Source organism: Amblyomma maculatum, chromosome 2, assembly GCF_055883805.1.
Source record: "Amblyomma maculatum isolate TAMU_Amacu chromosome 2, ASM5588380v1, whole genome shotgun sequence".
NCBI classification, from domain to species: Eukaryota; Metazoa; Arthropoda; class Arachnida; order Ixodida; family Ixodidae; genus Amblyomma; species Amblyomma maculatum.
In genome coordinates this window covers 176,630,759-176,658,542 of record NC_139345.1, presented here as the reverse complement: position 1 = coordinate 176,658,542, position 27,784 = coordinate 176,630,759, and the positions used below count along the sequence as shown (strand labels likewise).

The following is a 27,784-nucleotide window of genomic DNA, read 5'->3' as shown; positions in this document are numbered from 1 at the left end:
TGAAACACAACGCGTGCTCGCGCCCAGAGAGCAGCGTGTAGAGATGCACCCACTCTTCTCAACACTTGGTGTTAAGTGACACTCGCACCGATTCACCTCGCGAGAAATTGTACCAGCAGGATGCACACTGCGACAGGAAGTGCACGCCAGCATGAGTACACTCCATGCATGCTTCTGTGTCAGAGAAGCTTATTTGTTGGCGTGTTTTGTATTTATAGAGTATTATCATATCGAATTATTTCCCGCTCCTTCCTGTTGGATTGTGCTTCCTGTTGCCAGGATGCTTAATCACACCAGTGATACATAATCTGCTACTGTGTATTTCCTTGGTCTGTTTTTGTCTCTGCAGCCAATAAATATGAACTACTATAATAGCTTGCAATTTCAACTAGCCATCCTTTCAGCAATGAGCCACCCCCCTGTGAACGTGTAAATACATTGCCGTTTTTTTTTTTGTGCATGAGGGACTTTGAGGGACATTACTACTGGTGTGCGTGATTCTGGCGATTTATTCATGTATAAAAAGGAAAACGATGAGGCAGCCTGGTCCGAGCAGCACACCAGGTGTGCTCACTGCCACATGTGCGGCAACAAACTATGAGGCGACGAAACGGCTATAAACAGGGATGGGCACGAGCAGCTGGTGATAATGCTCAGTCAGCCCACTTTCCAAGGACATCACTGTCCCGGAAGATGTAGAACTCCTGCAGAGAGAAGCGGAAGACGAAGTGACGATTAGAACACAGAGCATAAATCCCCTAAGCAAAAAAAACTGACCTTATGCCACCACCAACAAGTGCAGTAACCCAGAAAGTGAGCGCTCAATTAGACAAATATCCGAATAGTAGCACCAGCAAAATATGGCAAACAATGAGAGCAGAAGTTAAAATTATAATTATAGTATGAAGTTTTGTGGTGCATAAGCAACTGCGCCTATCATGTTCCAAAGACAAGGTTAGGTAGTCTGATGTGTTATGTGTTAAAACAGAAGCTTGGGCATGTTGGTATTCCATTGTGTAGAACAGCGCGAAAAAAAAAAACGACAGGGACGAAGGAAGACAACAAGACGAGCGCTGACTTTCAACTGACAAGTTTATTGCATGCCTGCATCCATATATATGAACACGTTCCCACAATAAAAGAGACCAGAACAACTAAACAAACACCGGAAAGTGTAAGAATGCAATCGAACCATGTGTCATCCAGAATTTCACAACGCATCATTTTCTTGTGTTCATAAATCTTACTTCACGTTCCGATAAAGCTATAGACGGGCTGCTCATACAAGTTTCCTTTATCCTGTTGATTTCTTTTGCTTCTAAAATCTCCCGAACTGTCTGGTCATTATGCCGATTGATTATTTTTGCTTCCTCTAGAAATGGCTGGCAAGAGTCTTTTTTTTTTTCGCGCTGTTCTACACAGTGTTATGCGTCTAGATGTTATGATACCTATATCTGACTTAAATATTAGCTTTCTTCAAAAAAGTTCAAATGCAAAAAAAGACAATTGCTTGTTCACCTAAAAGCAAAGCTGGATAAATGGGATGAGTTGACTGTAAAATAAAAAGAAATATTTTATCCCCCGGTCTTTAGAGCTTTGTATACGAGATTAAAATGTGATTTACAGAGAGCTCACCAGCACACAGTTCACATACAGGTTTCTTTGTTAGTAAAAAAAAAAAAACTCGCGTAACATGCGAGTGTCCTATGTGCAGAGGACAAAACATTATCTCGATAGAATGCCTCTGGTGTTGGCATATTGCCATTCTCTTCATTTGGGCTTTACGGAGTAAAGCTTGTTTACTTCATTTTTCAAGCAGCCTGCCACTTAGCTCTTAGTTTGCTGAGCACTAACTTTATGCAACCCCTGTGTGGCATGTTGATTTTGTTTTATCTGCACATTTTTCGCACGTGCAGCGCATATATTTGCTCTTTCATTGCACCTAATCCCAATGAGACTGGGAACGCAGCAGAATTTTATATATATTTTCGTGTTGAGACCTTTACCAAGTTGTGTATAATGCTGCTTATCAGTGGTTCAACAGCATTTTTGGAGTTTATTGCACTGATGATGTTTAAAGGATCTTGAAATGATGCCATCCTTAATGTTCTCAATATTTTCTCCATAAATGTTAAAATTAGCTGCAAGACAGCAGTGCTAGCGATTTTCAAGACAGAGGCATAAATAGCCTATAAATATGTACATATGCACCACATGCTGGAGCCTCAATGTATATATACATGCCTTTACTTTTCAACTGTTTTATTACAATGCAGTTCAGAAAGTTCGCAAGCAGCATGTATAAGAATTTTGGAGATTTAACAGATTCAATGCTGCCAATGAAAAGTAACTTCACAGCCACTCTAGCATCTGCACTTGCAGCATATAAACAATGTTATATTCAAGCCATTCTGTTGCAGAGTGTATCAACACATATTTTATGTGAGCAGTCCTAAGCTGATGAAAAATATAACAAAATACAGTTATGTGATAAAAATTGCCTCTGAGCAGGACAGAATTCCGAAGTTTAACATTGTTCCCTAGCATGGCTGGTGAATATATTTATGCATTGAAAAGTGCAGCACCATCCATTCATCATCAACTCTCTAAATACCCTAAGTACAGCAGCTGAGGTCATCAAGATATTAGCTAAGAGGCCGACAAAACTACTTTGTTGAAGTACCAAGGCCCATGTACTGGCTGCAACACCTATTTCTTGATGAAGCCCCTTGCCAAACATATGCCAAGGGAATGAGGCAGGCCCAAATCAAGCCCAAAGGAGCATGTGAAAGGCAAGGCCTTGGCAATATGCCTGTCACCTCACAGCAGGGCCATTTGCACAACATGAAGTGGTGGGTAACAGACATACTTTCAAGTGAAGCAACACAATAGGACTGTTTGTCCCAATGTCTCCTCTAGGTTTCATGCCGTAGCCCTGCTTCATCTGAAACTATGGGTCATTTGGCCTACGCTTGGCAAAACTGCACAAAATGCTAGAGACTGCAACAACTCCTGGATTGCCCTCCTACTTTGGCTTCAACCACTGCATCGTATGCATAATCAAAACAGAAGGTACCTCAGTTGATGACGGCCAAGCTGGGATACACTCTATTCCATAAAATTATATAGACATTATCCAGGAACTGGGGCAATTAGAAGTAGAAGATACAATGGTGTGGCAATTAGTGCAAGCAAAGTTTCACATTCACTGCATTCGCATTAAGTCTACTATTTTGTTCAGTCTCCTCGGACTTATTGCACAACTGTGGCTGCCACTGAATAAATTCCCTAGCTCTGCATGCCAGCTCCAAACGCACAATTAGCCTAATATTGTGTAATGCCATGGTAAATTCAATGCTCAAATAGACAAGTCATTACAGAAGCTTGGTTTAAATTATTTCCAACTTTAACAACAAAGTCTCGAGCAATTGTTCAAATGCGCACATGCCAACATCCTGAACACTTCTGCTTCGCCTATGGTATTTTGAAACATGTTTCCTGTCTTGCAACTTGAGCTGCAGCAAGACAAACTTTCGTTTCATCACAGGTGAACAGCTGAGTGAGGCCATATAGGAACCTCTTGTAGCAACGTGTTACTGCGAAAAGACTTGCCTTGTTGTCAATCTCCACCTTGGTACCACCATACTCGGGCAGGAGAACCTTGTCCCCTTCCTTGACAGCTATGGGTATCGTCTGGCCAGACTGCAAGGCACACACACGAGAGAAAGAGGCTGAGTTAAAGCTTACATACCCAGTGAAAAACACTGTGCACACCAGCTTGTTTGAGTGAGGTAGCCTTTCCTGAAAAGCAGACACATCAAGGACAGTGTGCAGCTTAGTTTACAGGAAGCTGAGGGCAAACTAGAAGCTGGCCTACCCATTAGACGATCGCCTCACAATGATGAAAGGGCTGCTTTCAGAGAATGAGCTTTTGTACGACTTATAAATGGTAAAGGAAAACAAGACAGGCATCGCCTCCAAATATGACAAGGTCAATTTCTTTTCATGCATGTCTCGGAGAGCAGCCTACACTGCAAGTCACGTTCACAGAGTCCTTTATGGTTTTATTTCTATGAGTTTGAATCATGTAGTGGGTTAGTGGGAGGAGGGAGGAAGGTCCCTTTTTAAATCCGATTTGCTGAGCAATGAACACATCATTTGCTGCTAAACAAATATCAATACTGCAGCCATAAAGTGCCGAAGAATATATTTTTACCAAAAGTAAGAACTAGACGCAGATGGCCTCAGTGTCCTTTTAGGAAAACTAGTCATCCTTGTAGTTTTGAATTTATTTTTTGCTTCTTAGAAGTGAACGAAATAAATTAGGTAGAACACATTCTAAAATATTGAATGCTATGTGCTGTCATGTGCTGTCATGCGGTTGCAGGACATATATCCATGCCACCAAGGACTTGCACATGAATTTGTCAGCTGACCAATGCTGTGTAAATTTCAACATCAATGTGATGCTGCATCATTTTAAGGGGGACAAGTGCACTGAAAGAGGGCAAGTTGCTTTAGATGGTGAGTTTGCTATTTTGCCTGGAAGCAACCTTGGCCACTCTCCTTTCACATATAAAAAGGAAGAGAAAGAGGGCCAGAAACGTTTGATAATTTATTTGAAAGACTCTGTTCAAGCGCTCACAGTGGCTATGGAAACAGCAGGCCTGATCCATTTTCAAGAATGTGAGGCACATATGCTTTTTTTCTCCAAAGTTGCCTTCAGTGTTTCTCATTTCTAGGAGGTAGCACAAATTTCATGTATGTTATCTTTTTCACATCAAGACTGAATTTGCCACAAATCTTTAAGGTGTACAAAATGCAGTTTTAATGCAATAAGTGCAACCTCTTTACTCCTTTGAACTGTGTGAATGCCCTGAGAACATATTTTCCATGGTTTTATTTTTGAATTGGCATGCTGCTTCCAAGTAGTATACCACCATTGGAAATCATTTTCTGTCATACCTCTGTCGCACGGGCAGTTTCAAGGCCCATTGAGTCGATGGAGATCGAACTCAGTGGGGATCGACCCCTGCCACATGGCGGTTTTCAATGACAAACTATCAACACTGACTCAAAGAGGTTTGCGAATGACCACCGGAATGCCAAGGAACATTGAGAGCAGCCCTGCACTCGCCCTAACGTGAAAAACAAGACATAAAATTTACACTAAACAAATCATCTCCTGGTTTAAATTATTTAGACTTCATTATACAGTTAGTCAACTAGTTTTTCACTCTACTGAATGTGTGATGTTCAGATGTAACCAAAATGATGCTGTTCTAGAGTGTCTAGCTGGTGCTCTGTGGCAGTGGGGCATGCTGCAGTGCTTCGCTCATGTTCACCCTTCACCACGTTTTGCGACAACAGAGACCAAGAAAAGCCCCCCTACATGCGCTTCTAACGATAACAACTATGAAGGCAGCAAAGACCACTGCCGATCTGTGGCAGCATCGCTGGCGCAAAATTAATGCTGCGATTGCACATCGCTTGTCATCGTTTCGCCGTCGCTTGACTGTGGGTTATGCTGTGCTGTGAGGAATTCGAATACCCTTCTCTGAACAAACTTAACTTTCGTTTAATAATAGCATTTATTGCGATATCCACCTCGTTCTATCTTGTTTGACTTCATATTTTTACTGGGTGTTATCAGTGGTGCCATCTGTCTGATGACATGCTCACTACTCAATCGGCCATTGAAATTTGCTGTGCGGCATTGAGATTGCCCATGTGAAAGATATTAAAGGCAAGATAGACCAGTGCTGATGATACAAGTCCTTCGCAGTGCAGAATGACCGGCAGTTTTCAACGAGGATAAGCATAGCAGTGTCCCTTGGTATGCTGCCTGTGTACCTTCATCTGTAGCATGCCTGGCAAACATCTCCTGTAATCTTTCAAGTGTGCCTCCCTCTTCCTCTCTGCATACGAATATGCAACAAGGCTAGCATAATGACGACATGTCTTTTGAGCATTGCATCAGTCTTTTCCCAACACAAAGTTCCTAATATATAGCTGTAACATAGCTGTAACATTCTTTACTTTCGCCACCAGCAAACTGAAAACGTCTGGGTGTGCCTTACCTTAAATTTCATTGCTGACGGTAATTTATGATTCAGTACCGCGCATAAAACATGGTGCACCGCCCCGCTGCCGCGCTAGACATTGGGCAGAGTGCGCCAGGCACAGCTGCTCAAACGAAACGCTCTCGAACTTGGGAGCCCTCCGAGCTTCGGTCGCGCACCGCTCGAGCACGTGCTCACCTCGTTTCGACCTCCGGTTCCGACGGCAACGACAGTGGCGCTGTGAACCTTGGCCTGCGCTTTCTCCGGGATCATGATGCCGCCTTTGGTCTTGGCCTCGGGCACGAACCGCTCAACCAGGATGCGGTCCAGGAGAGGGATTAGGCGCTTGCCCACACCGGCCTGCGTGGATTAGGAACAAGGATAAAACGATGAGGAGAGGCAGCTGCGTGCTTGCTATGCTGCTGAAATCACGCGCTCGGCCGCCCTCGCGAACCGCGCACGCGCTACGGCACTTGGTGCCGACATGGGCACTAGCAACTAGTAGCCGGATTGCGTGCCGCGAGCAGAAACGAAAAAAAATGGTCCCACGGCACTCCTCAGCGGCGCGTTACCGTTGATAAAGACAGCAATTCAGCGCGGACGCATTCGAAAACTGTTTTCTACGTACCATGGCGATCTCTGAGAAGCCTGCGAACGAGCCCGAGCAGCGAAGCTTCGAGAAGCCGTAAACCTAACGGCAGCAAACCGGCGTGTGCTGGCACAAGGACGGGTCAGGCGAGCACATGGCTTTAGGCGAGCAACTGCGCATGCGCACAACAGCAGACGTCCCAAAAGAATTTCAAAAAGCGGTAATAAAGGTTTATCAAAAAACAATAACAGTACTAAAATTCAAAACAATATGTTTTAAGGTTGTTTATTTGCACTAAAGTCAGTCTGAAATTAGACAAAATTTTATTTAGTACATTCTAGAACTTTTAGGCCCCAGAACAGCATAGGTAAATTTTATACACCAAATATTTGTTTTAAATGTATAAATTAAGATAAAATTGCAACTTTCGTAATTCTATGGGCTTGTTACTTTACTAAGTAGAAATATGTTGAACTTTTAACGTTTTATTATAAAAAAACTTTAGGTGCAAATATGATATGCTGCTCTGGGGCCGCGCATAATACCTGTCTTATCGCGCGCCATAGCCAACAGTGGCCAAAAGGCACCAGAGCCGGCGAGGAGCAGCGTGAGCTGCGGCGAAGCAGTGACCAAAGTTTCAGGCATTCCTCTCATCGTTTCGCACACAGTAAGTACTGTAGCAAGCACGAATGAACGAACCGCGTACATCACGTAGTCAGCACAAACTGACGCCGTCCGTTTCGTGCGTCGGCGTTGCGTGCGTGCACTAGCCCTAAACCCACGTGTAGCAGCAGGCGCCGGCGTGCCGCGGTGTGGTCACGGGATGCCGCTAAGGCCAGCTAAGCTCGTGCGAACGCACGGCGTTCGCGCAGCTTGTGTGGAAATTTATATCGCCCGTGCCTTTCCGTCCGCGCGGTTCTTGGGAGGCAGTATGGTGCTGATCTCCCGAGCGCGGGCGCGATGCGGGCTCGCATTCGTAGCTCGGTACAGAAGCCTGTGCAGCCAGCCAACCGCGGTCAGTCACCTTGATTTTTCAAGCACTTTAGCTAACCTCGGCCGCTTGACGAAGTACTGTTCCTCGTTTTTCCCTTTTTTGTTTTCTTGCGGACGGCACTAAAGTCCCCGGCGCAGCAGTGACTATGGCTCCGTTGCCTTTTGGCCGTGCTAACGCAGTTTGGTGTGGTAAATACGAATGGGGCCGTGATCTTCAAGCGCTGCAGTAGATCAAGATTGATGTGGAGCCTTCCGCCGCGAAGAGACGTTGATTGCGTTCTCGCATCGAGAGGAAAATTGTTCTCTGCCTTGTGCCGATATCTGCGGTCGAAGGGCATGGCTGCGGGACGGCACGCGAGTCGTGCTGTGGAAAAATAGACATTTGGGTTAAGCACATCTGCGTGCGTTGGCTAATAAAGTGTATTATATCATTGCGCCATGCTGTCGACCCTCAGCATATCTACTAAAAACAAATGGTAATCGCCCAGGCCTCCGCCAGGAAAGTCGCTGGGAACAAAAAATGAGAAGGGGGGGGGGGGGGGGGGAGATAAAAGCCTGATTTGCGACTCTGCAATTAGAGTACGAACAGTGCGCGCATAGCCCGCCGTAGTTCGAGAGAGGAGCACGCACCTGGAATGAACTGGAGTAATTCTGAATTGTTTTAAAACAGTCCAGTACGCCGCAGCTATACATGGCAGCTTAGAATTACAAAGAAGTTAGTGTGATAATGGAGGCATCCGGATAACCTAATTGTGCAGTGCTTTTTTCAGTTTTGAATTGTGTGCTACTCTTTGGGCAAATTGTTTGGGTGCTTGCTTCTTGTTGCCAATGGCTGAGTATTCCGAAAGAAACTTATCGAGAAATCAGTGAGCTTAAGCAAAAAAAAGATTAGCCTTGACTAGGACATGGCAGACAGTGCACCTCCGTCAGGTGAATGTTTCATCCTAATGGGGAGTTTAGTCGACGATCTATAGCGAGTTGTCTTAGTCCATGAAGCCAATAAGCTATTTCAATCAGCGGTTTGGATCAAAATCGTTCTGTGCTCTGATGGAACCAAATTGTGTCATTTCCACACTCGGACATCTTGCTTTTTGGTGGATTTGGAGAGCGCTCCAGATTGCCGATTGGAATTTGCAGTAAACAGTTCTGGTAGTTTTGACCTCTGATTCTGATGCAGGCAGCAAATATTGTGAAAACATTGATGGATTATTGTGTGCAAGCTTTCGATCTGTCTGTGGTAGTACTGGAATGGGGTATATGCTGTTCATGAAAGCAGGTACTGTACTTTTGTGCATATAGGCAGTAGGTGCACATTGTTATAATTAGGCAGATGTTTTCATTTAGCTTGTGTGTGTGTATATATATATATATATATATATATATATATATATATCAGTTCTTGAGGGTGCCTTAACTTATCGACCTGTAAAGTGTCTTCTTCCTGTGGGTATATGCTGTTCATAAAAGCAGGTACTGTACTTTTGTACATATAGGCAGTAGGTGCACATTGTTATAATTAGGCAGATGTTTTCATTTAGCTTGTGTGTGTGCATATATATATATATATATATATATATATATATATATCAGTTCTTGAGGGTGCCTTAATAACTTATCGACCTGTAAAGTGTCTTCTTCCTGTGGAGTTTGTGGACTGCAGTGAGGAGGCAGCATGCTTGGTCGCTCACTGTGTATCTCATATCATCAGATATATATAAAATTAAAGCATGAATTGCAATGCACTTCATATGAAATGTCTTGCTAAAGTTTCCTGGTTATTGCGTGTTGCAAAAAACTAGCTTTTAGGCACTAGACTAAGCTTGTCATAAGCGCTAGAGGTTGAAAGAAAAATGCAGCGAGGCCAGCTGGCGGTGGAGGTTAACTCGCTTGACCCGCGAGGAGCGTCAGCGAAGTTGAATACATTTTAGCCCTCATCAACGATAAAAAAATAATAATCGAACCTCTTGATAGTTAAAGACAACAGAATCAAATATGAGCAAGAAACTTGCACAATAACTTCGAATCTCGATGCTGCACGCCGCTGCGATACCTTACTTGCTGGAAAGCAAGTTCATATGGACACCGACCGGGTCGAGTAAGGGTGACCTTGCTTACTTGACGCTGACTCAACCCGGTGCTGTCGAGTCTATGTATACAGGGCTTGCGAGGACGTTTGTCTCTGATGCGCCATCATCATAGCCAAAGTTGCTTTTGCGCCATGAAACCTGATATAACTTTAGTAGGTGGCACCAACTGTTTCTGGTGGAGAGCAATGTTCCAGGCAGCAAGGAACACCTGTCCTGTGGCCACCTTTGGTAAAGTGGTTGTTACGGACACTGTCTCTATAGTAGATTTTCTTTCCCAGCCGACAGAAATTGTCAAGTGTGATGTTTAGCTGTACTGCAATGCCTCAGTAGTTAGGTCATTTGACAACTGAGGTGGGAGACCTGGGTCCATATTGTTTGCATCATCTTCAGAAGTGTTATCTCCCAGACCTCCTGATTGGTAAAAATGCTGGAATCAAAAGTGGCTGTCACTTACAGTTCCGGTGTTCCACCAGTCGGATGGCTCGACGTCAGAGAAATGGCACAAATTCTGGAATACGCATCCTGGCTTTGAACCTGGCCATGGAGGGTACATTTCAATGGAGGTGAAATGCCAGGTGCTGTGTACAGTGCAACGTCAGTGCACTTTAAAGAACTCTAAGGTGGTTGTAATTACCTGGAGAAGTCCACTACGACATCCCTCAAAGCCCAAGTGGCTTTGGAACATTAGACATAAATGATGCTGACGCTTGCTTAGGCCACAAGTGACATATCCATAGCTATTTCTGCAAAAAGAAAGTTGCATTGATTTAACCTTTCATATCTATCCTTACAAGTGTAGATTATGAACGAATTATATAGGCGTGGGCATAGTTGTCCAGGTAAACAGTTCTGTTCATCCTTTGGTGATCATCATTTCTTGTATATCCTGGAGCAAATAGCTGTAGCTGAGGCAGCTTATTACTGTCAGTGAAGCTGCATACCAGATTGGTTGTTGCTTGCTGACCTTTGTGGATGCTTGAAAGACGCTAGGAGTTGGACTTTCCGTAGCAGCAGGTGGGCTTCACTGCAGCAGTGGTTACTGGGTGAAAGGGTGGGGTTTTGCTGTGAAGTAAGAGGACATGTTAGTTTTGGAGCAGCCAGTGGCACAAGGGGTGCTAGTATGCTGTGGACAAGTGTGCTGATGCAATGCCAAAGCTGCTTTGCATGTGACGCTTTTCTAGGATTGTGAATGGCTTTTTTGATGGCCGGCAGCATAAACTTAAATGGCATATTGATGCTGTATTTTTCAGATCAAAATCACCTTTGCTCTTGCGAATTTTAACTATGCTCTCCATTTGGCATCTGCTAGTTACGCATACTTAATTTTTAATTTCAGACACTGAGGGAGGATGTGACAGTTAAGCTTGTTGCCTGCCTAAGTTTCCTTGTACACAGCTTCCAAACTTATTAACTTGAACGCGTGAGTGCCAACCATCGAGTCGATAAACACTGTGTGACAGAGTACAGCTGCGAACTGTGTGAGAATACGCGCACGTGTGCAAGGAGCAGTCTGGTGCAGATATCTTCTTCCAGGCTGTTTCAGGAAGCAGAACCCGTCCCACATCATTCGAGCACTGTTGTCTTCATCGCTTTCTTTTCTTTATGATGCCGTCAAGTTGTAATGCTTGAGCTAGATGGAATACGATATACACACCTTGTGCATGTCAAAATGTTTTCGTTCTTACACTTCACGCAGCGCGATCATGCACGAAATTAGGTATCTGCCACTCGAAACTCCTCCTTGTTACAAACATTTCTGTATTGCAAAGGGTAGCGCATAAATTCTTTGCTTTTCTCGAGAGCAAAACAAGATGTGCACTGGTAGCAAGGGGTATTACAGATTTTCCCAATTCCAGCTGCTCGAAAAATTTCGGGCTTCCAGTTGTCACAGCTGTTTTGTTGTCCTTCGGTAGCTGCAGAAGGCTTCACTAGACTGAACGACCACTGCAATGCGTCGTGGAAGTCTTACATTGCTGCTGGTATGAAGTCACAGCCCATTTTCAAGAGCTCTCAGTAGGCTTGAACACCAAAGCTCATTGCAGCTTGTGTTGTGAAGCCCCATTCTTGTTAGATTATCTGTCATCATGCTCCACACACTTTCCATGATATTCATTTCCGCTCCCTCTGGTGGCTAGTTAATGGTCCTGATATCAGCGGAGTTCTTCCAGGCAGCGTTTGGCAGTGCAAGAAGTATGCACGGAGGACAAGTCCTTTTGTAAAATGAAGTTTAAATAACAAAAAGGCTCACAGGAATAAAACCGTAAAAACAAACTTGCAGTCACTAACAAAATATTGATGGTAGAGACAAATTTCGTTAGGTCTGGTTAGTATGCTTCGTGCTTCTGGTCTCACTGCATGCAGATGTGGACTCCTCGGTAAAAGCAACATTGGGCCAGTCATTGGCTGTCGATTGAAGATGGTCCTTTGAAGATGCTGCTTTGGAAAGAAGCAGCATTTAGGCAGCACTGTAGTTCTTCACCGGGCCTGTTTCTAAAAGCCGGTTGCTCAACAATTCGCTGACATCCATCCAGGCCAGCTGCATCCCAAACTTAGGTAGCCATCGTGAAGGGATTAGTCTCGGGGATAAGAACCAAGGCAGCTTTCTCTTTTGCTGATGTCACCTGAATGCACTTTCTTGCTGCATCAGATGCCCTTCGCTTCTAAACGCAGGTTCGCTGTAGTTAGTAACAAATCCAAAGCCTTCGCGATCGGTCTTTGGGAAGTGCCGCTGAAAGACATTCATACTGAGGATAATCTTTTTTCCTCTGGAACCTGAGTGGCATCCTTGACACTACACGAAGCACTCTGCTGAGAAAGGGGATGAAAGGCATTTTTTGCTGTGAAGCACGATAGCAGCAGCATCTGTGTGGATTATTTTGATGATCAATTGAAACCTTCCTCTCCTGGAGGAAAGAAGGTGGTACAACGCTGCTTTCTCAACGACGTACATAAAAGGGAAAAATAAGGGGATAATGGACAAAAAAGCGGGTAGGATTGGGTTCGGTTTCCGTAAGAACCTGGCAGAGGAATGCTGCACTGGACTGTTCGAAGTGCACTGCACATATTCTGGCTCTTTTTGGTGCTATGCTCTGTCGTATTGCCCTTATCTACTCAATGATGGATGCTCGTTTGTTCAGGTTAAATAAGTTGGGAAGATTTACTTTTTCGATCTCAGCTGTGGTGGCTGCTTTTCGATGGAGACTGAAAGCAAGGTGCCCATGCAGTGCTTGATGGCAGTACATTTTAAAGAACCTCGTATGGTTAAAACTAACCAGAGCCCTCCACTATGGCATCCCTCATGGCCATACTCACTTTGGGATGTTGTATCCTCTAAACTATAAACTAAATTCTGTGTAACGATGTGGTCTGGTGTGAAGGACATAGTGGTTCCTGTTTGAAATTTCTCGTGTGATGGAGCTGTGCATGTTGAAGGAAAATTTCGATAGTTTGTTAGTGGGTGTGTGCTGAGTTGACATTTCAAACAGCTCAAGACCCTGAGCAAAAAATCCACGAATGTGACTGGTGTTCTGCATGGCAGTTATACCTCACATGCAGCCCATTTGTGGGATTGGGTATAATGTGCCAACATGCAGAGAGGTGTCTTCTTTAAAAGCAGTTATGAATGTGCTTCTTGCACCATTTTGGAAAGGAGTCTGCAGCATTGGTTTCTTGTGAGGCTGCTAGGCTCAGAAGCTTTGCGCTCTTGCCGGCTTGATTGGTGTCCTCTTTTGCTGCCTGCATGGGTGGAACGCGCTAGAGTGTGACAAGCGAATTATGTTGCCTCTTTCTTTTTCTGTGCAGCCCACCTTGCAGCAGCATCATGTACCGGCTGAGCCGTGCAGTGCCACCCATGGTGCGGGGTACCCTGGGCCAGAGTCTGCGGCGCCACTACGCCAAGGACATCCGCTTTGGCCCCGACGTCCGTGCCCTCATGCTCCAGGGGGTCGACGTGCTGGCCGATGCCGTGGCAGTTACCATGGGCCCCAAGGTAGGTACAAAGAGGGGCGGCGACAGACATGGGAGCTGTGGTTGTGGTCTGTGGTAGCTTGAATACTGCAAACTGTAGAAAAACTGCAAGAGAGAGAAAGAGAGAGTTGCAAAGATGTGCCAGCGGGTACAGAGGGCAAAATGCTTGTCTAGAATGCACAAGTCGATGCAGACCGTGCACTTGACATCTGTTAACACGTGGTTTGAGACAGATTGTATGTGAACATATCCAGCCGAGTTGATAGTATTGCCAGGCTTTTTTCAGCTTCCTGTCTGCCACTGGTTCGAGATCTTCCTATTGGCAATGCTGACTGCAATGCCTTGTACGCACTGAAAATGAAACATTTGGGTGCGCAATGGCTTGATTTTTGTCGTCCCAGTGTGTGGAAGCTCAGAAGTCACGTTATGTTTATGACAGTGCTTCTGGCAATGCAGGGTGGTGGCAGAGCTACACAAAGACTCCAAAGATGGGCAGTTTTACTACCCATGCTCGCACCTGACCTGTCTTGAACTAGGCGTTACTGCTTGACCACACTAGGCTTGCAGCACGAAGTAGCTGAAAGCACCTAGTTTCGGCAGTTTTGGATGAGCATTCCCCCCTCTGTACTTACTTCTCTTGGCATGTTTTGCATTTTTCTTGTCCTGTAGTCATGCATTGGCTGTTCATCCTAATCGATAGGACCGTAATTATGCGAATGTAATGTGAGGGGCGACTTTGCATATTGCCCAGTGGGGAAAAATAAAACCATGAATGTAAAGCGAGATAAGCACTTGAAAAATGTTCATTCGTCGTCATCATCAGAGACCTCGAGTTCTCTGAAACAGTCTTCCTTTTCCTTCTCGTCCTCCCAGACGATGTCGGAAGCTTATGTGGTCAGGCTGACATTTAAAAATCGTCACCCTCTGCATCTGCCACCCACATGTGGTAGATTAGTTGTCTAGCGGTCGAGTTGCCACAGAGTTCCCAATTTTTTTTTCCTGTCAGAATAGCTTTCTTTTAAAGCGAGCGTCGTACTGTGCACGGCGTGTTGCCATTGTATGAAATGCGATAACAGGAGTAACTGCACTAATCTACTCCAAAAGATGCGGCAAGCTTGTTATAAAGGTGACATTGATTCTGAGCCTACAAGCAAAAATCTCAGCGTTTTGACTTTGGATGGATTGGGATTTGGCTTCCTTGGTACCCATGTTCCCAACATAACATCGGAAAACCGCAGAAACCAAAACAGAGTGGTGACTGATTCATTATGGCTGCACCCCAGCGATGGTTTAGGCCAACCGGATTACAGTATTCACTTGTAATGCGAGGGCAGACTTTGAGAGCCAAAAATTATGAAAAAAAGCTCTAATTACATTAGAGTAAATACGGTAAAATGTGCGCTTATCCTGTGTAGCAGCTGAAGGGAACTAGCGGCCTTTTTGTTTACCCACTGAGCATGATTAGCCTGTTCTTGTCGCCTTTCACCTCCCCTGGCAACAAACTTTCATGTGAGATGGTTATGTTATGTAAAAGGGCTAACTATTCCCTTCTTGCCCTGCCGTTGTGGGGCAGTGGATAGGGTGCTCTACTATGTGCCCACGGATGCAGGATCGAAGCCTGCCGCAGCGGCCGCTTTTTGATGGAGGCGAAAAGTTTGGTGCAGTGTGCTGTGCGATGTCAGTGTATGTTAAAGAACCCTGTGTGGTTGAAATTTCTGGAGCTCTCCTCTACGGCATCTCATAGCCCGAGTCACTTTAGGACGTGTAACCTTGTAAACCAAACCAAACTTATGCCTTTGTTATTTGAAGTGTTGTAGTGATGGTTGCGTTGTAAGGCAGTGCCATATAGTTCATTTGCCGAGTGTGCACGGTGCCCGTTTCCTGTGATGTCTTGCATTGGTTTTGCATTTCAGTACCCAAGATTTTTAACACTTTTGGCCACTTGTTGTGCAGGGACGCAACGTCATCCTGGAGCAGTCATGGGGGGCGCCAAAGATTACCAAGGATGGTGTAACGGTGGCCAAGGGCATTGAGCTTAAGGACCGCTTCCAGAACGTGGGTGCCAAGCTGGTACAGGATGTGGCCAACAACACCAACGAGGAGGCCGGTGATGGCACCACGACAGCCACAGTGTTGGCGCGGGCCATTGCACGCGAGGGCTTTGAGCGTATCTCCAAGGGGGCCAACCCCATCGAGATCCGCAAGGGTGTCATGCTGGCTGTCGAGCGTGTGGTGGAGGAGCTCAAGAAGCTCTCCAAGCCAGTGACCACGCCCGAGGAGATTGCCCAAGTGGCCACTATCTCGGCCAATGGAGACAAGGCTATCGGTGACCTCATTTCGGACGCCATGAAGCGCGTGGGCCGTGACGGGGTCATTACTGTCAAGGTGAGTGCTGCCGCATATCACCTGCTTGGCTTCACTCACTAGCCACATGGTTTGCTGGGTTTGCTGTTAGCCTAATGGACCTGCTTGCATGGCTCCGTAGAGGATTTTTGAAGACAGACTGGACTGTTTTGGACTCCAGCTGGCTGGTTCTGTTATAATGGGCTGTGAGCACACGAGTAGCTGGGCAGCATATGAGTGATAACACTGGCCCTGGAAGGCAGTGTGAGATTGGCTACAGTACATGGAGCATGTTTTGATGTGAATGTTAAAAGCGCCATTCTCCTGACCTGCCGGCATTGGCATAGTGAGCAAAGAATCGCTGGCATGCCTCTGGGCAGGTGGTAGTTGGCAGATTACAAGGCTACAAGGCCGTGTGCTGACTGGCCGTCAGCTATTTAGTAATGCGAGATCACTTGACATAGCCGAGCTCGCAGGCGCTGCCAACTCGAGCTTCACCATTGAGATGGGAAGGTGACTGGAATGCAGCCTTCTAGTGTCCTTGGTTGTCATGTTAGACACGCTGCCCTTGGACCACGCAGGCACATTAGTATAGTTTGGTTAAAATGGTACTTTACACCTGTGTTGGGTGGTTTTTCGTGTAATATTTTAATGAGCGTGTGGGTTGGTAGAGGCAATAATTAAGATTAGCAATTAAAGGAGTATTGGAAAGCATATATGTGAACGAGGAGGCATGGGGGGAGATGCAAATGGGAGCAATAATGCTGTCGCGTCATACCCTTAAAGGGAAACCTTGTGTTTCGTTTTTAGATCATACCTCGTTAGCAGCTACAGTGAAATCTCGTTACTACGAACACCACATTAACGAACTTTTCAAATTAACGAATTTTTTAAGAATCCCCGGCAGATTTGCCATGTTTTCAATGTAAAGCTATTTCAGAATTACGAATTTCAAAATAGCGTATATTTCAGAATAATGAAAATATTTTATTTCTTGTTCTATAATTTTGGAACATCAGTATTACGAATTTGGCTGAAATTAACAGCACCGCAGCTTGCAACTCTCGCGTGAAACGAAACAGAAACCGCCGTTTCTGTGTGTATGGTCCGTGGGCTGTAGCTATCATCATCAGGACATCTAGGACCAGCTCCTAGCACCACCATGAAGCTATGATTTATTACGCAGTAGCCAGCAGGCCTAGCTGCCTGCATTTTTTTTCTTCCTGTGTTGTGTGCCGTACGACTCGGTTCGTGCGTTCGCGCATGCGGGACGTTTTTTTTTTTTTTTTTTTTTTTTTTTTTTTTGCCGCTGATTATCTTATTGCGAAGTTTGTGCGAGGTTGGCGATGATATTAGCCAGCGAAGTGCCAAGAAGATATGAACGCAGCTGCTTTCACTGCAAGAAATCGACGCAGGGAAAAAGCGATTCGGCCTCTACAGACAGCTAGCATTGCCCCATCGACTGCCGCGATCATTATAAAAGACCGAGACAAGATTTTCAAAGCTCAGGGGGCATTGAAGATGGAGTCATAAAAAAGTCCGTTTTTTTTTTTTTTTTTTTCGCACATGGACAAAGTCCGTACTTTCATCGCTCGGTGCAATCACGCACGCGATGAGGTGTTCCGGAAAGCGGAAGGTGTATGTGCTGTAGTGGTGTAATGTAGTGCGCGGTCGTGTTTGCTGCACGCGGCAGAAGAAAATAATGGATTTCTTCAAATAAATCAGCTTTGGAGTTAGTGCAACCTTTTCACTTGAGGTTTTGCTTGTCTACACACGTGCCTACTGCCAAGGTACGTCATTTTCATGCCTAGGTTTGACCACTGGCTTATAATCGCAGATTTTTCATTACAACGATATTTCAAAATAACGAATGATTTTTCGCGATCCCGCGGGATTCGTTATATCGAGATTTGACTGTATCATGTTCCTTATCTTGAGAGGTCAATTTTTTAACTGGGAGAAAAGGGTGTTGCTATCGAGTGAACACCCCAATAGTTGTCAAGCAAATCATAGAACTTCCTTAGCTCGACCTGCTTCCATCCATAGACACTTAGCAAACCTCAGAGAGGGTGTAAACTAATGTGAGGCGCCTGCCTTTGTAGAGCATGGACGACTTCATGTGAATGGTAGGTGTTGTTAAAGGGACAATTATTAACTTGTATAATTTGGTCAGCGGCTCGAGTCCTGCCAAGTGTCCATGCAAGTTTTTTTTGCGCCAGAAGGAAGGTTTATTTGAATGTTCTTGTCCTATGCCTTGGTATGACTGGTTGGATGAAGAGCAGTTACTCAAATATTTGTGCACCTCAGATGTGCTCAGAATGGCAGGCATATTGACTATCAGTAGGTCTCTGTTGGTAGGTCGTGAAGTCCAGTCATCTAGCTTCAGCTTGTCCGGCAATCCATGCTTGCATGAAAACTTAGAAGGAAAATGCAGAACGGAGTCTAAAATAGGAAGCGGATATAGGCGGAATAACCCTGAAAATGTTTAAACCTTTTCCCTTGCCTCCCCCTTTTTTCTGTCCAATCACTTTGTGATGCTTCTGAACGTGAACTGTAGTGCCATGTTACAAAAGTGAAGGCTGCAAAAACTGCTGCGTTCGGCACTTCCATGTGCCATGAGTGCTAGAGCATGGCACATTGTGTCAGTTACGGTATGCTTTTGCGATTGTACACATTCCTTTGATGTCAGTTTTGTTTTTTTCGTCATGGAACATTTCCACAGAGTGCAAAAAGGACTCACTGGACACTGCTTTGAAGTTTAGGAAACCACAATTCTGATGTTTGATCTCATCAGGTTGGCAGGTTGCAGCTTTTTTTTTCACCTGGTGTGATGGAGGAAACTTCACACTATTGTTAACATGGAGAAAGAGGTTAGAAAAGCTGGCATGGTTGTAAGCCTTCATTTCCTTGCTTCCTCCCACGCGTCCAAACATGCTGCAAATGGCCAGCGTGATTTCATTTTACAGAGTAAACTGCTGATTTTACAGACGTTGCTATGTAGAGGTCCAACTCTATTTATATGTATATTTTTTTATTTACTGCATACTGCCAGATGGAGATAGATGGTGGCGTGAGTTTCTTATTATCAAGGTCAAAAGCTGCAGCACCATTGTTGGAGCTTTCAAATACATGCACTTTAGTGGGGTGACATTGGGGAATTGATGAACTTTGTAATACCATGGAATTCGCTACATGGAGCATTATTACTTAGAGGTTTAGCAGTATGCTGAACTCAAGGGCCTTGTCCTCTGCTCTTCAGTAATTGCTAGTGCCATCTCGTCGTTTTCTGTATGCCCCTCTCTCTTCTCTTGGTGCTTTTGAGGTGTCCACTGAGAATTGAGGTACATATCAAAGATGGCAAAGGCGCAACGAAAATTGAATCATCAAATGTTGATTGGCACGGCAAGGGTACAGTGTCCTAAATTATTCTCTTTCTTCACTGCATTGCTGCACATACACCTACAGCTGATTACATGAACAAGTGAACTCTCATCTTTTATCTGACTGCCAAATGACAGTGGGGCGGGGATAGCATTTGTTATTGCAGCAGTTGTTAGTGTGACGGAGTGAAGTGACGTGAAATGTAACTTTACGTTACCGATCAAAGATGGTGATTGGTGTCTGGCTTTGCCCTCGAACTCTAAAAGGGTTTGATGTGGATCACGAATAAGATGGTTTGAACTTGAATAGTTTGTCGTTTGCTGACTGAGTAATTAAATTTTGAATAAGGCTGTTTTGGACTAGAACTCGAGGGTTCATTTTTTGTTAAGGTTGAGTAGATGTTGGTGTAGCAGAGTGTCCAATGCTTGTGGACATTGCTGTTGCTGCTGCATTCTGTACATTGCATGAGATAAATGTTGTACTGAGGTACAAACCTTTTGCTGCTGACGCAGGATGGCAAGACTCTCATCGATGAGCTGGAGGTGATTGAGGGCATGAAGTTTGATCGGGGCTACATCTCGCCCTACTTCATCAACACAAGTAAGGGGGCCAAGGTGGAGTTCCAGGATGCCCTGCTTCTGCTCAGTGAGAAGAAGATCTCGAGCGTGCAATCCATCATTCCCGCCCTGGAGCTGGCGAACGCCCAGCGCCGGCCTTTGGTCATTGTGGCTGAGGATGTTGATGGCGAAGCACTCAGCACCCTCGTGCTGAACAGGTGCCTCCAGTCTTACCACTTCGGTTGCGGATGTGTTTGTGTAATTCCATTGAGGTCGGGATTAATCCGTGTGCTTGACTACTCGAGTCGTGTGTCATTCGTGTGGCCTAGCTTTAATGCATAGGTGAAATAAAGGTGTACGGTTGACAGCGATGACATTTACAGTGCAGTACACTTATAAAGACACAAAATATAACAATATAGTTCTTATAATGATCAAATTCTTTGGATTTATCAGTCTTCCCATTGCCCCTATGTAAAAGTATAACGATTGATTACCGGCAGTATGTCATATACGGTAGCTTTATCACCGCTCTGTCATGCTTGGCACGAAAATTTGCCTAAATGTTTGATAAAATTAAATACCAAGAGAATGACGTGAATGCTCGACATATGCAGTGAAAACGGAGGGCATTGTTTGCCGTTAGGAAATGAGGGCTGTCATCATCGCAATCGCTGTCTTCGCCGTGCAAAAGGTGTGGCCGTATCGTAATCGTCAGCGATTTTGTGTTCGTGGAAGATGGCGCTGACCACAGTGATGGTGTGTTAGCTCTCGAGGAGAAACTGCAGAATCGTCGGGGTTTCTGGCAGGTTTTCAGGGTTGGAAGCGTCGCGAAAAAACACGGGCATTCATACTCTACGATTTTAATGATCATCATGGCTGGGGATGTCCTGCAGTTCACCCAGTCGCTGATCAGTTCCGTGTTAGCAAACAGGACTGTTGCCAGCGTACGCGCTACTGTAAGCGATGCTCACAGCAACTGTCAAGCTTCGGCTGCTGCTCAAGCGAACGCGCATTTCAGACTTTTTAAGTATGCTCAAGTTATTGATGTATCCTGTAATAAATTGCTTAGTACTCTTTACGATCATTAGCGCTCAACCCTATTTACTCATTGCTGGTAAGCAGGCACGCCTACATGCATGGAAAAATGAGTGGGCGCATGCTTTTTTTGTTTTGTTTTTTTTCCAGTTCAGATGTAATGGTCATCGGTTATAATGATCAAATGTTCCGGTTTTGCTTGTGTCATTATAAGTAGACTGCACTGTAGTGGCTTGAAACAAACTGCTCACAACACCTTTGTTGTACGGAGCATGTGTTTCAATGGGGGAAGCATTGAATATAATGGGATTAGCTATATGAAGGCTCAATAATTTAGATTGAAATGTATGTCCCAAATTTGGTTCCATTTGACGCATAATTTTATTTGCCACGTGTCCCCCCTCATTGAAGGGCCCAAGTGCACTCTCTTGATGATTTTTCATGATCTGGTGAGCGGTGTTCGTGATGCAGTATGATGGATGCAGGCTGAAGGTTGGGCTCCAAGTGGCGGCAGTGAAGGCCCCTGGTTTTGGGGACAACCGCAAGGCGACGCTGCAGGACTTGGCGGTGGCCACTGGCGCCCTGGTGTTTGGGGATGAGGCCAACTTGGTGAAGCTGGAGGACGTGCAGGCTTCCGACCTGGGACAGGCTGGCGAGGTTGTCATCACCAAGGACGACACTCTGCTGCTCAAGGGGAAGGGCAAGAAGGAGGATGTCGACCGCCGGGTGGCCCAGATTCGCGACGAGATCGAGCTTAGCAACTCCGAGTACGAGAAGGAGAAGCTGGGCGAGCGGCTGGCCCGCCTCGCCAGTGGTGTGGCTGTGCTGCGTGTTGGTGGATCCAGTGAGGTGCGTGCACTGCAGAAGTGCAGAGTAGCTTTTCTATCGGGCTGCTGTGTTCAGCTGGTCTGGTTGAATGCTGTAAAACACCTGCTCTACCTGTTTCTAAAGAGCCACTTTTGCAATGTGCAATACGCTCATTAATGTGGCTTTCAAAGTACCAGCAAAAATGTTTGAATGACCTGAAATTTTGAATTATCGAACGGCTCTAAAGCACTGCTGAGAACCGTTCACAGTCAAAATTTTAATGAATATTGGGAATGTAGTTCTCTGTTCATTGGAGATGAAAATTTAGCTGCAGGTGCAATATTTCAAAGTTGAAGTGCTTTGTTTTCTGGACAATTTCCAAAAATTGCTTCAAAAACCTCTGCCTCTGCAGCCCTTTTCGTAGTGGGACACAGTAGCTGGGTACCTCTTCAGATGAAGTCCCATCTTAAGGAAGCATCACTGCACATACTGTGAGGGCTATGCTGTGAAGCATCTTCAAAATGCAGTGGCTCAGTGTACTCTGAAGTGTGGAGGAAGCGCGCGGATGCAGGAGAGAAATATGCATAGGCGTTAGAATGGCGTGGGCTAGCATATGCCAAAATAAACTATCAGTAACGTGCAAGACAGTGCCCAAAACTGTGCCAGTGGCCTATGCAAGCTTCTCATGGAAGCAGTGGGATGGCTCGAATTTAGGAGAAACTGAAACTGTGCTGCTGGGCTATATTTCTGCAGTGGGGCCACTTTTACTAGGCCTTTATTGGTAGCTCCCTCCAGGAATAAAACCTGACATGTTCTGTGAGCAACTATAAGGCTGTGAGAGACTCCTTAGTGGAGGCCTCTGAAAATTTCGACCACCTGGGGTTGCGTGCACAGATATTGCGTGGCACACGGGTGCCTTGCTTTTCGCTTTCATCGGAAAGCGGCCATCGTGACCGGGATTTGATCCCGCATCCATAGGCATGAAATTCGAGCACCCTAACCACTGCACCACCGCAGTGGGTTTGAAGCTATTTGTAGATACTGCTTAGAGTAGAGCTTTGGTAGGACTGCATTGCAGCACCCAGTCCCTGGCTGTTTCGATAGTCAAGTGTGCCAGATGAAAGTGAGGAATGCTTGAGCTTGGTTTTCGCCAATTGAACTGATGTTGTCTCTGTGGCTGTTCAGGTCGAGGTGAACGAGAAGAAGGATCGGGTGAATGATGCCCTTAACGCGACGCGGGCCGCCGTGGAAGAAGGCATTGTGCCCGGTGGTGGCACTGCCCTCCTGCGCTGCTTGCCAGCCCTGGAGGCCATTAAGGTGGACAACGAGGACCAGCGGACGGGTGTGGGCATCGTACGCAAGGCACTCAAGCAGCCCTGCATGCAGATTGCCCAGAATGCGGGTGTCGATGCCGCGGTCGTCGTCCAGAAGGTGGTTGAGGGCAAGGACGACTTTGGCTACGATGCCATGCGCAACGAGTACGTCCAGATGATTGAGGCTGGCATCATTGACCCAACCAAGGTGAGTGGGAACCTAGACACTCGAGCTCAGCTCGCTTCAATCTCGTTTTGGGAAGACCATGCAACTTGGCTGACTTGGCCAAGGTAGTGGATGTGATCCATTCCACGTGTACCGAACTTGGGGAGTGCAAAAATATTTTTAATATATCTGTAATTCACTGTTCAACAGACCATTGGATAACCTTTTTTGTAACCTGAAAGCAAGGATATGGTACCCACACCATTGGCATCCCGTGCTGCCACTAGCCTAGAAGAGCTGGTGGAGAGGAATTGTCGCCCGATGGCATAAAAGTATCACAGGGTATCGCTACCTATCCTACTATGCATGCAAGCCGTTGCAAACGTTTTTGGGTGGGGTCGGAGTGGACTAGTCACCATGGATTACAAGGAGTTCAATCTTGTTATCGAGACACTGTGTGAGGGAATAGTTTCTTGTGTATCTTCTCAAATAACCAATAATAGTGGTGGCATCGCAGTGGTAGTAACCAGCCAAGTGTGCCCTGACTGACTAAAAGCTCAATCTGGTCGAGTGCGTGTCCCTGCTGTGCAAAATATTCAAGTGGAAGCATGGTAACTGTGAAAGAAAGGCGAATTTGAAGGCAAAATGCGTAGCCAGCAGGTTATCAGCCAGTGACTGTGATTTGAGAAATGTTAACGCCAGTCTCGAAGTATTTTGATCCTTGCTGTCTGATGTGGTCACATAGTGAGCTGAGCCAGTTCTGCACCTGTCTTTAGTCTGGTACTTTTTTGAGCGCCCATCCGAAGTCAACCTTTCACCTTTCATAGGCGTTGGCTGAGTGGCTGCGTTGGCACCGCCAGTGCTTATCTGTATTTCAGAATTAACGGGGCTCAGTATTTAGTTGGAGTTTCGGAGGTTGCGCGGAAGAGAGCAGGCAGCCGCCGCCGCCAATCCTACCCTGTGGCGCCGCCGCGCTAGGGAAGCCACGCCGATCATGGCGCCCTTTATGCTTTACCACTCTTCCATGGTTTTGCCTGGTTTCGTCTTGTGTCCCCGTTTTGGACGTGCGCAGCTTCTAACTGTGCCGCTCTTTCACTGAAGCTTTTTTTTTCTTTCTGTGCCAAGCCGCCCAGGTGCGACAGCGCATACGCAGTTTAAATTATCTTCAGTGGAACTGAGCCGCGTTCGACTTAATGGGCTTTTTGTACACAGACCTCTATGGAGCTTGGCCAGACCAAGTAATGCAGTTCGAATTATCCGTGAATTCGAATTGTTGAAGTTCGAATTAATGAGCTTTCACTGTATTTGAAATGAGCAGAAAAACATTTCTGTGAAGCTTCGTTAAATTTGGTTGGTAAATAACAAAATTAGTTTTGAGACCTTTGTCCCTTCTTGTGCTGTCATACACACCAGAGTACGGTCTTGATTTTAACTTGTGTTGGTCATGTCATTTTTTTTTTTTTTTATTTTGACCTGTTGATATCTGCAGTAGTGACCATATATGCCAACTGGATTCTGGGTAGATTAGGCTCCTACTTCCAGTGTACCACACATGCCTCAAAAGGCTTGTCGTCGTGTTAAGGCTGTGCTGTGCCTGTCGCGTTGCAGGTTGTGCGGACAGCATTGCTGGACGCATCTGGTGTGGCATCCCTGCTGACCACAGCCGAAGCGGTGGTTGTGGAACTGCCGAAGGAAGACAAGCCTGACCCCATGGCTGGCATGGGTGGCGGTATGGGTGGCATGGGCGGCATGGGTATGGGCATGTGAGCGGAAGACCGTGAATGACGCTGGCTGCCGGAGAAAGTGCAGAGCACTCCAATCGGCCACTGAGACGCACGCAGCAGTCACTGAGTCTGCTTCACACCTTCAAAGCAGGCTGCCATCGGACGGCTTGAGCTTCCAACTTGAGCTCCTTTATTCATAGCTTTATAGTAGCACCTAATATGGGTATACAGCCGAGTGTTCAAGCCTAGAAGCGATGATTGTAGCTTAACTGTGCTATGCCCGGTTGAGTTTTTTTTTTTTTTTTTATGGTTTATTAGTTTTTACGAAACCCGTCTCGTGTAGTGAATTGAATGAGGTGCAGCGCAAATGCAGCCATTGAGATGAAAGTGCAGGCACTGAGGCTTGCATGCGCACCGTTGCCGATGTCCCAGCTAATTGGTGCCTGTGTCGTGTCTGAGGCCGATTGTGGTGTGTCGAGGCGCTTTCTCGAGTGACTGCTGAACCAGTGCATCAACATTGAGAGGACACCCTGTGTAGAGACTGGAAAACAAGTGGCATGTCTTGGGGCCAGCCTTCCCATTGTGCATAGTACTATATATTCTGAGTCTTCCTCTCGCCAGCTTCTGGTGGCGGGAGAGGCCATCCATTGTTTCGCTCCGTCATTGTTCATAGAGGAAATATGTAATAATAAAAGATGCGTCTTGTTTTTCATGTTCATACGAAAAAAAAAGTGAGTGTTTCATTTTGTATCTCGGCTTGTCTCTTGTGCATGAGTAAATGTGGAGGTACGGTGAAACCTCAATACAACTAAATTCAGTGCAACGAAATGATAAATGGAGTGAAGTATTTTGGTTTTCAGAACTTGCTGTCCACAGGAATCGCAAATTTTTAGGCTCTGTATGCGAAAGTAAATATCGCTTTTTCAATGTGGCGAAATTTGATTGATGCCTTGAAAGGAACCAGCGGAAACATTGTGCTGCAAGCGCGAAAGGTTGGCACGTGCATCTCCGCAACGTGCAGCTAGCCAGACCGGATGCAGCTCTGCCAAATTATTTCTATTGGTTGCAGTCCTGCCTAACTAGTCGCCAAATGCGGTGCGGCGCATGCTGCGTTTACCCATAAGGCTCTGTGAATAAGCTGAAAGGGTAGGCACACCCGTCTGCCTGACTACCTCACTTCACTCGTACGCTGTGTACACACTCCAATAAAGACTCATGCTCGCGCTTGTGGACGCCGACGAGCATTCGTACTACGAACATGGCACGGAAAAGATCTCCCCAGTGCCTTTAACGACATGGACATTTTTTTTAGGTCCCTTAGCCTGCCCTAGGCAACAGAGACTCTCATGAACTTTTTATTTATGTATTTGAAAGAAATTGGACTTCTAGACACACTAAATTCACCTTGAATGTTACCCTCAGGAATTTTTCACGCTGTGAACTCTAAAAGCACATTTATCGGACTATGCATTCTATCATTTCATTTTGTACCATTACTCCACGATGCACCTTACAACGCATTTAATGGCCGCACTTTATCATCCCCTTCATTTCTTTTAATCTCCTCACCAATCTTTCTTACACTGAATGCACGCCAGTGAAATCTAAATGCTGGCTATATTTTCTGTTTTCCATTAAAGGGTCTCTCTCTGACGATATTCTGAAATAGGTTTCAGTTCATGTGTAATAGAGGGTACAGTTTTTCGCTGTCGTGAAGTGGAAATGCCGGCATGGCATGCACCCAGTGGCCTTATCTCTTGCTTCCACTCAGCTGCAGGGGTGGATGTGGCAGAACGAGCTGCTGAATCGACATGATTGGGAACTCAATTTTCAGCTGGGCTGCCGTTATGATCAAACCAAAAATATACGTTCACCCCATCATGAATATAATGTCCAATTCCACCGCAATTGAAGTCTTTCCTTCTGAATTGCCTGAAATTTTCTCGAGGGTTTCTGCATGCTAGATGACAAATTTTGATGTTCAGAGATTTCAATATAAAGAAGTAAACTTTTTGCCAACTCCATTATATCGAGATTTATAGAAGCACATTTCACATAGCCTGTCAGCCTACTGCTTATGTGCCGTTACCATGGCAACCAGTTGCATTGTTTCACAGGTGTTCTGCCACAACGCTTGCTGCTGAGGAGGGTTTCGGTAGACGTGCGTGACGGCGTGGGTAGTTTCCACCATGGTAGAAGAACAAATGGTAGCGTAACTCCCATAGAAGCCTGCGTGTCGACTCTGAGCGAGGCTTTAGTTTCCCAGTGCCCCCTGCGAACTGTGAGGCACAACAAACACGTGACGTTGCTTGTGACGTCACAGTAACATACTTTTGGCGGGGAATTTGATTGTCTTTTTGCTTATGAACGAAAAACAAGGCCAACAACGACAGAGGCAGAACGATGCTCGGATAAGGCAGAAAAATGGACACAGTAACTGTTCAGCCAACTTTACTTGACATGGATTTCTACTGTCAAGTTTTACGTTAACTGAAATGTTACGGCATCTTTAACCACCTTATCATAGCATCGTTCTGCCTCCGTCGTCGTCAGCCTAGTCTTTCGTCGCGCGTCATGTAAACGCATTCTGGGGCTTATTTCTTCGGGCACGTTTGTGAACAAGGGCCTTCAAGTGAATTCGGCAAGCACATGGATAGAACCACATGGCTTGAGGCATTTCACTAAGGGCATAAATGAGTGAAGCTGTGCTGCATAGAAAGCCAGGCTTTATTAATTCACGATTACTTACATAGACGCT

General features: G+C 45.6%; 2 protein-coding genes across 2 annotated transcripts; one reads left to right on the top strand and one right to left on the bottom strand.

The window, feature by feature from the left end:
• Window positions 1–491: 491 nt before the first annotated feature.
• Window positions 492–6,845, bottom strand: LOC146200499 (10 kDa heat shock protein, mitochondrial-like). Its single transcript, XM_084595536.1, has 4 exons — window positions 6,691–6,845; window positions 6,261–6,422; window positions 3,613–3,702; window positions 492–704 (listed from the first exon to the last, which is right to left on the bottom strand). Exons 1-4 carry the CDS (start codon window positions 6,691–6,693, stop codon window positions 654–656), a joined length of 306 nt encoding a protein of 101 aa, XP_084451662.1. The 5' UTR covers window positions 6,694–6,845; the 3' UTR covers window positions 492–653.
• A 315-nt stretch (window positions 6,846–7,160) lies between these two features.
• Window positions 7,161–26,312, top strand: LOC146200498 (heat shock protein 60A-like). Its single transcript, XM_084595535.1, has 7 exons — window positions 7,161–7,318; window positions 13,533–13,719; window positions 15,651–16,082; window positions 19,934–20,196; window positions 21,502–21,865; window positions 23,009–23,344; window positions 24,911–26,312. The coding sequence occupies exons 2-7, from the start codon at window positions 13,552–13,554 to the stop codon at window positions 25,067–25,069; spliced, it is 1,722 nt and encodes a 573-aa protein (XP_084451661.1). The 5' UTR covers window positions 7,161–7,318; window positions 13,533–13,551; the 3' UTR covers window positions 25,070–26,312.
• The last annotated feature ends 1,472 nt before the right edge of the window (window positions 26,313–27,784 follow it).

Coding starts and splice junctions, on each gene's coding strand:
- LOC146200499 (XM_084595536.1), bottom strand. Junction 3,703..6,260: donor GAACCGGAGGTCGAAACGAG/GTGAGCACGTGC, acceptor TGTGCCTTGCAG/TCTGGCCAGACGATACCCAT. Junction 705..3,612: donor AGGTGGAGATTGACAACAAG/GCAAGTCTTTTC, acceptor TTCTCTCTGCAG/GAGTTCTACATCTTCCGGGA.
- LOC146200498 (XM_084595535.1), top strand. CDS start 13,552: ATGTACCGGCTGAGCCGTGCAGTGCCACCCATGGTGCGGGGTACCCTG. Junction 16,083..19,933: donor ACGGGGTCATTACTGTCAAG/GTGAGTGCTGCC, acceptor CTGCTGACGCAG/GATGGCAAGACTCTCATCGA. Junction 20,197..21,501: donor AGCACCCTCGTGCTGAACAG/GTGCCTCCAGTC, acceptor TGATGGATGCAG/GCTGAAGGTTGGGCTCCAAG.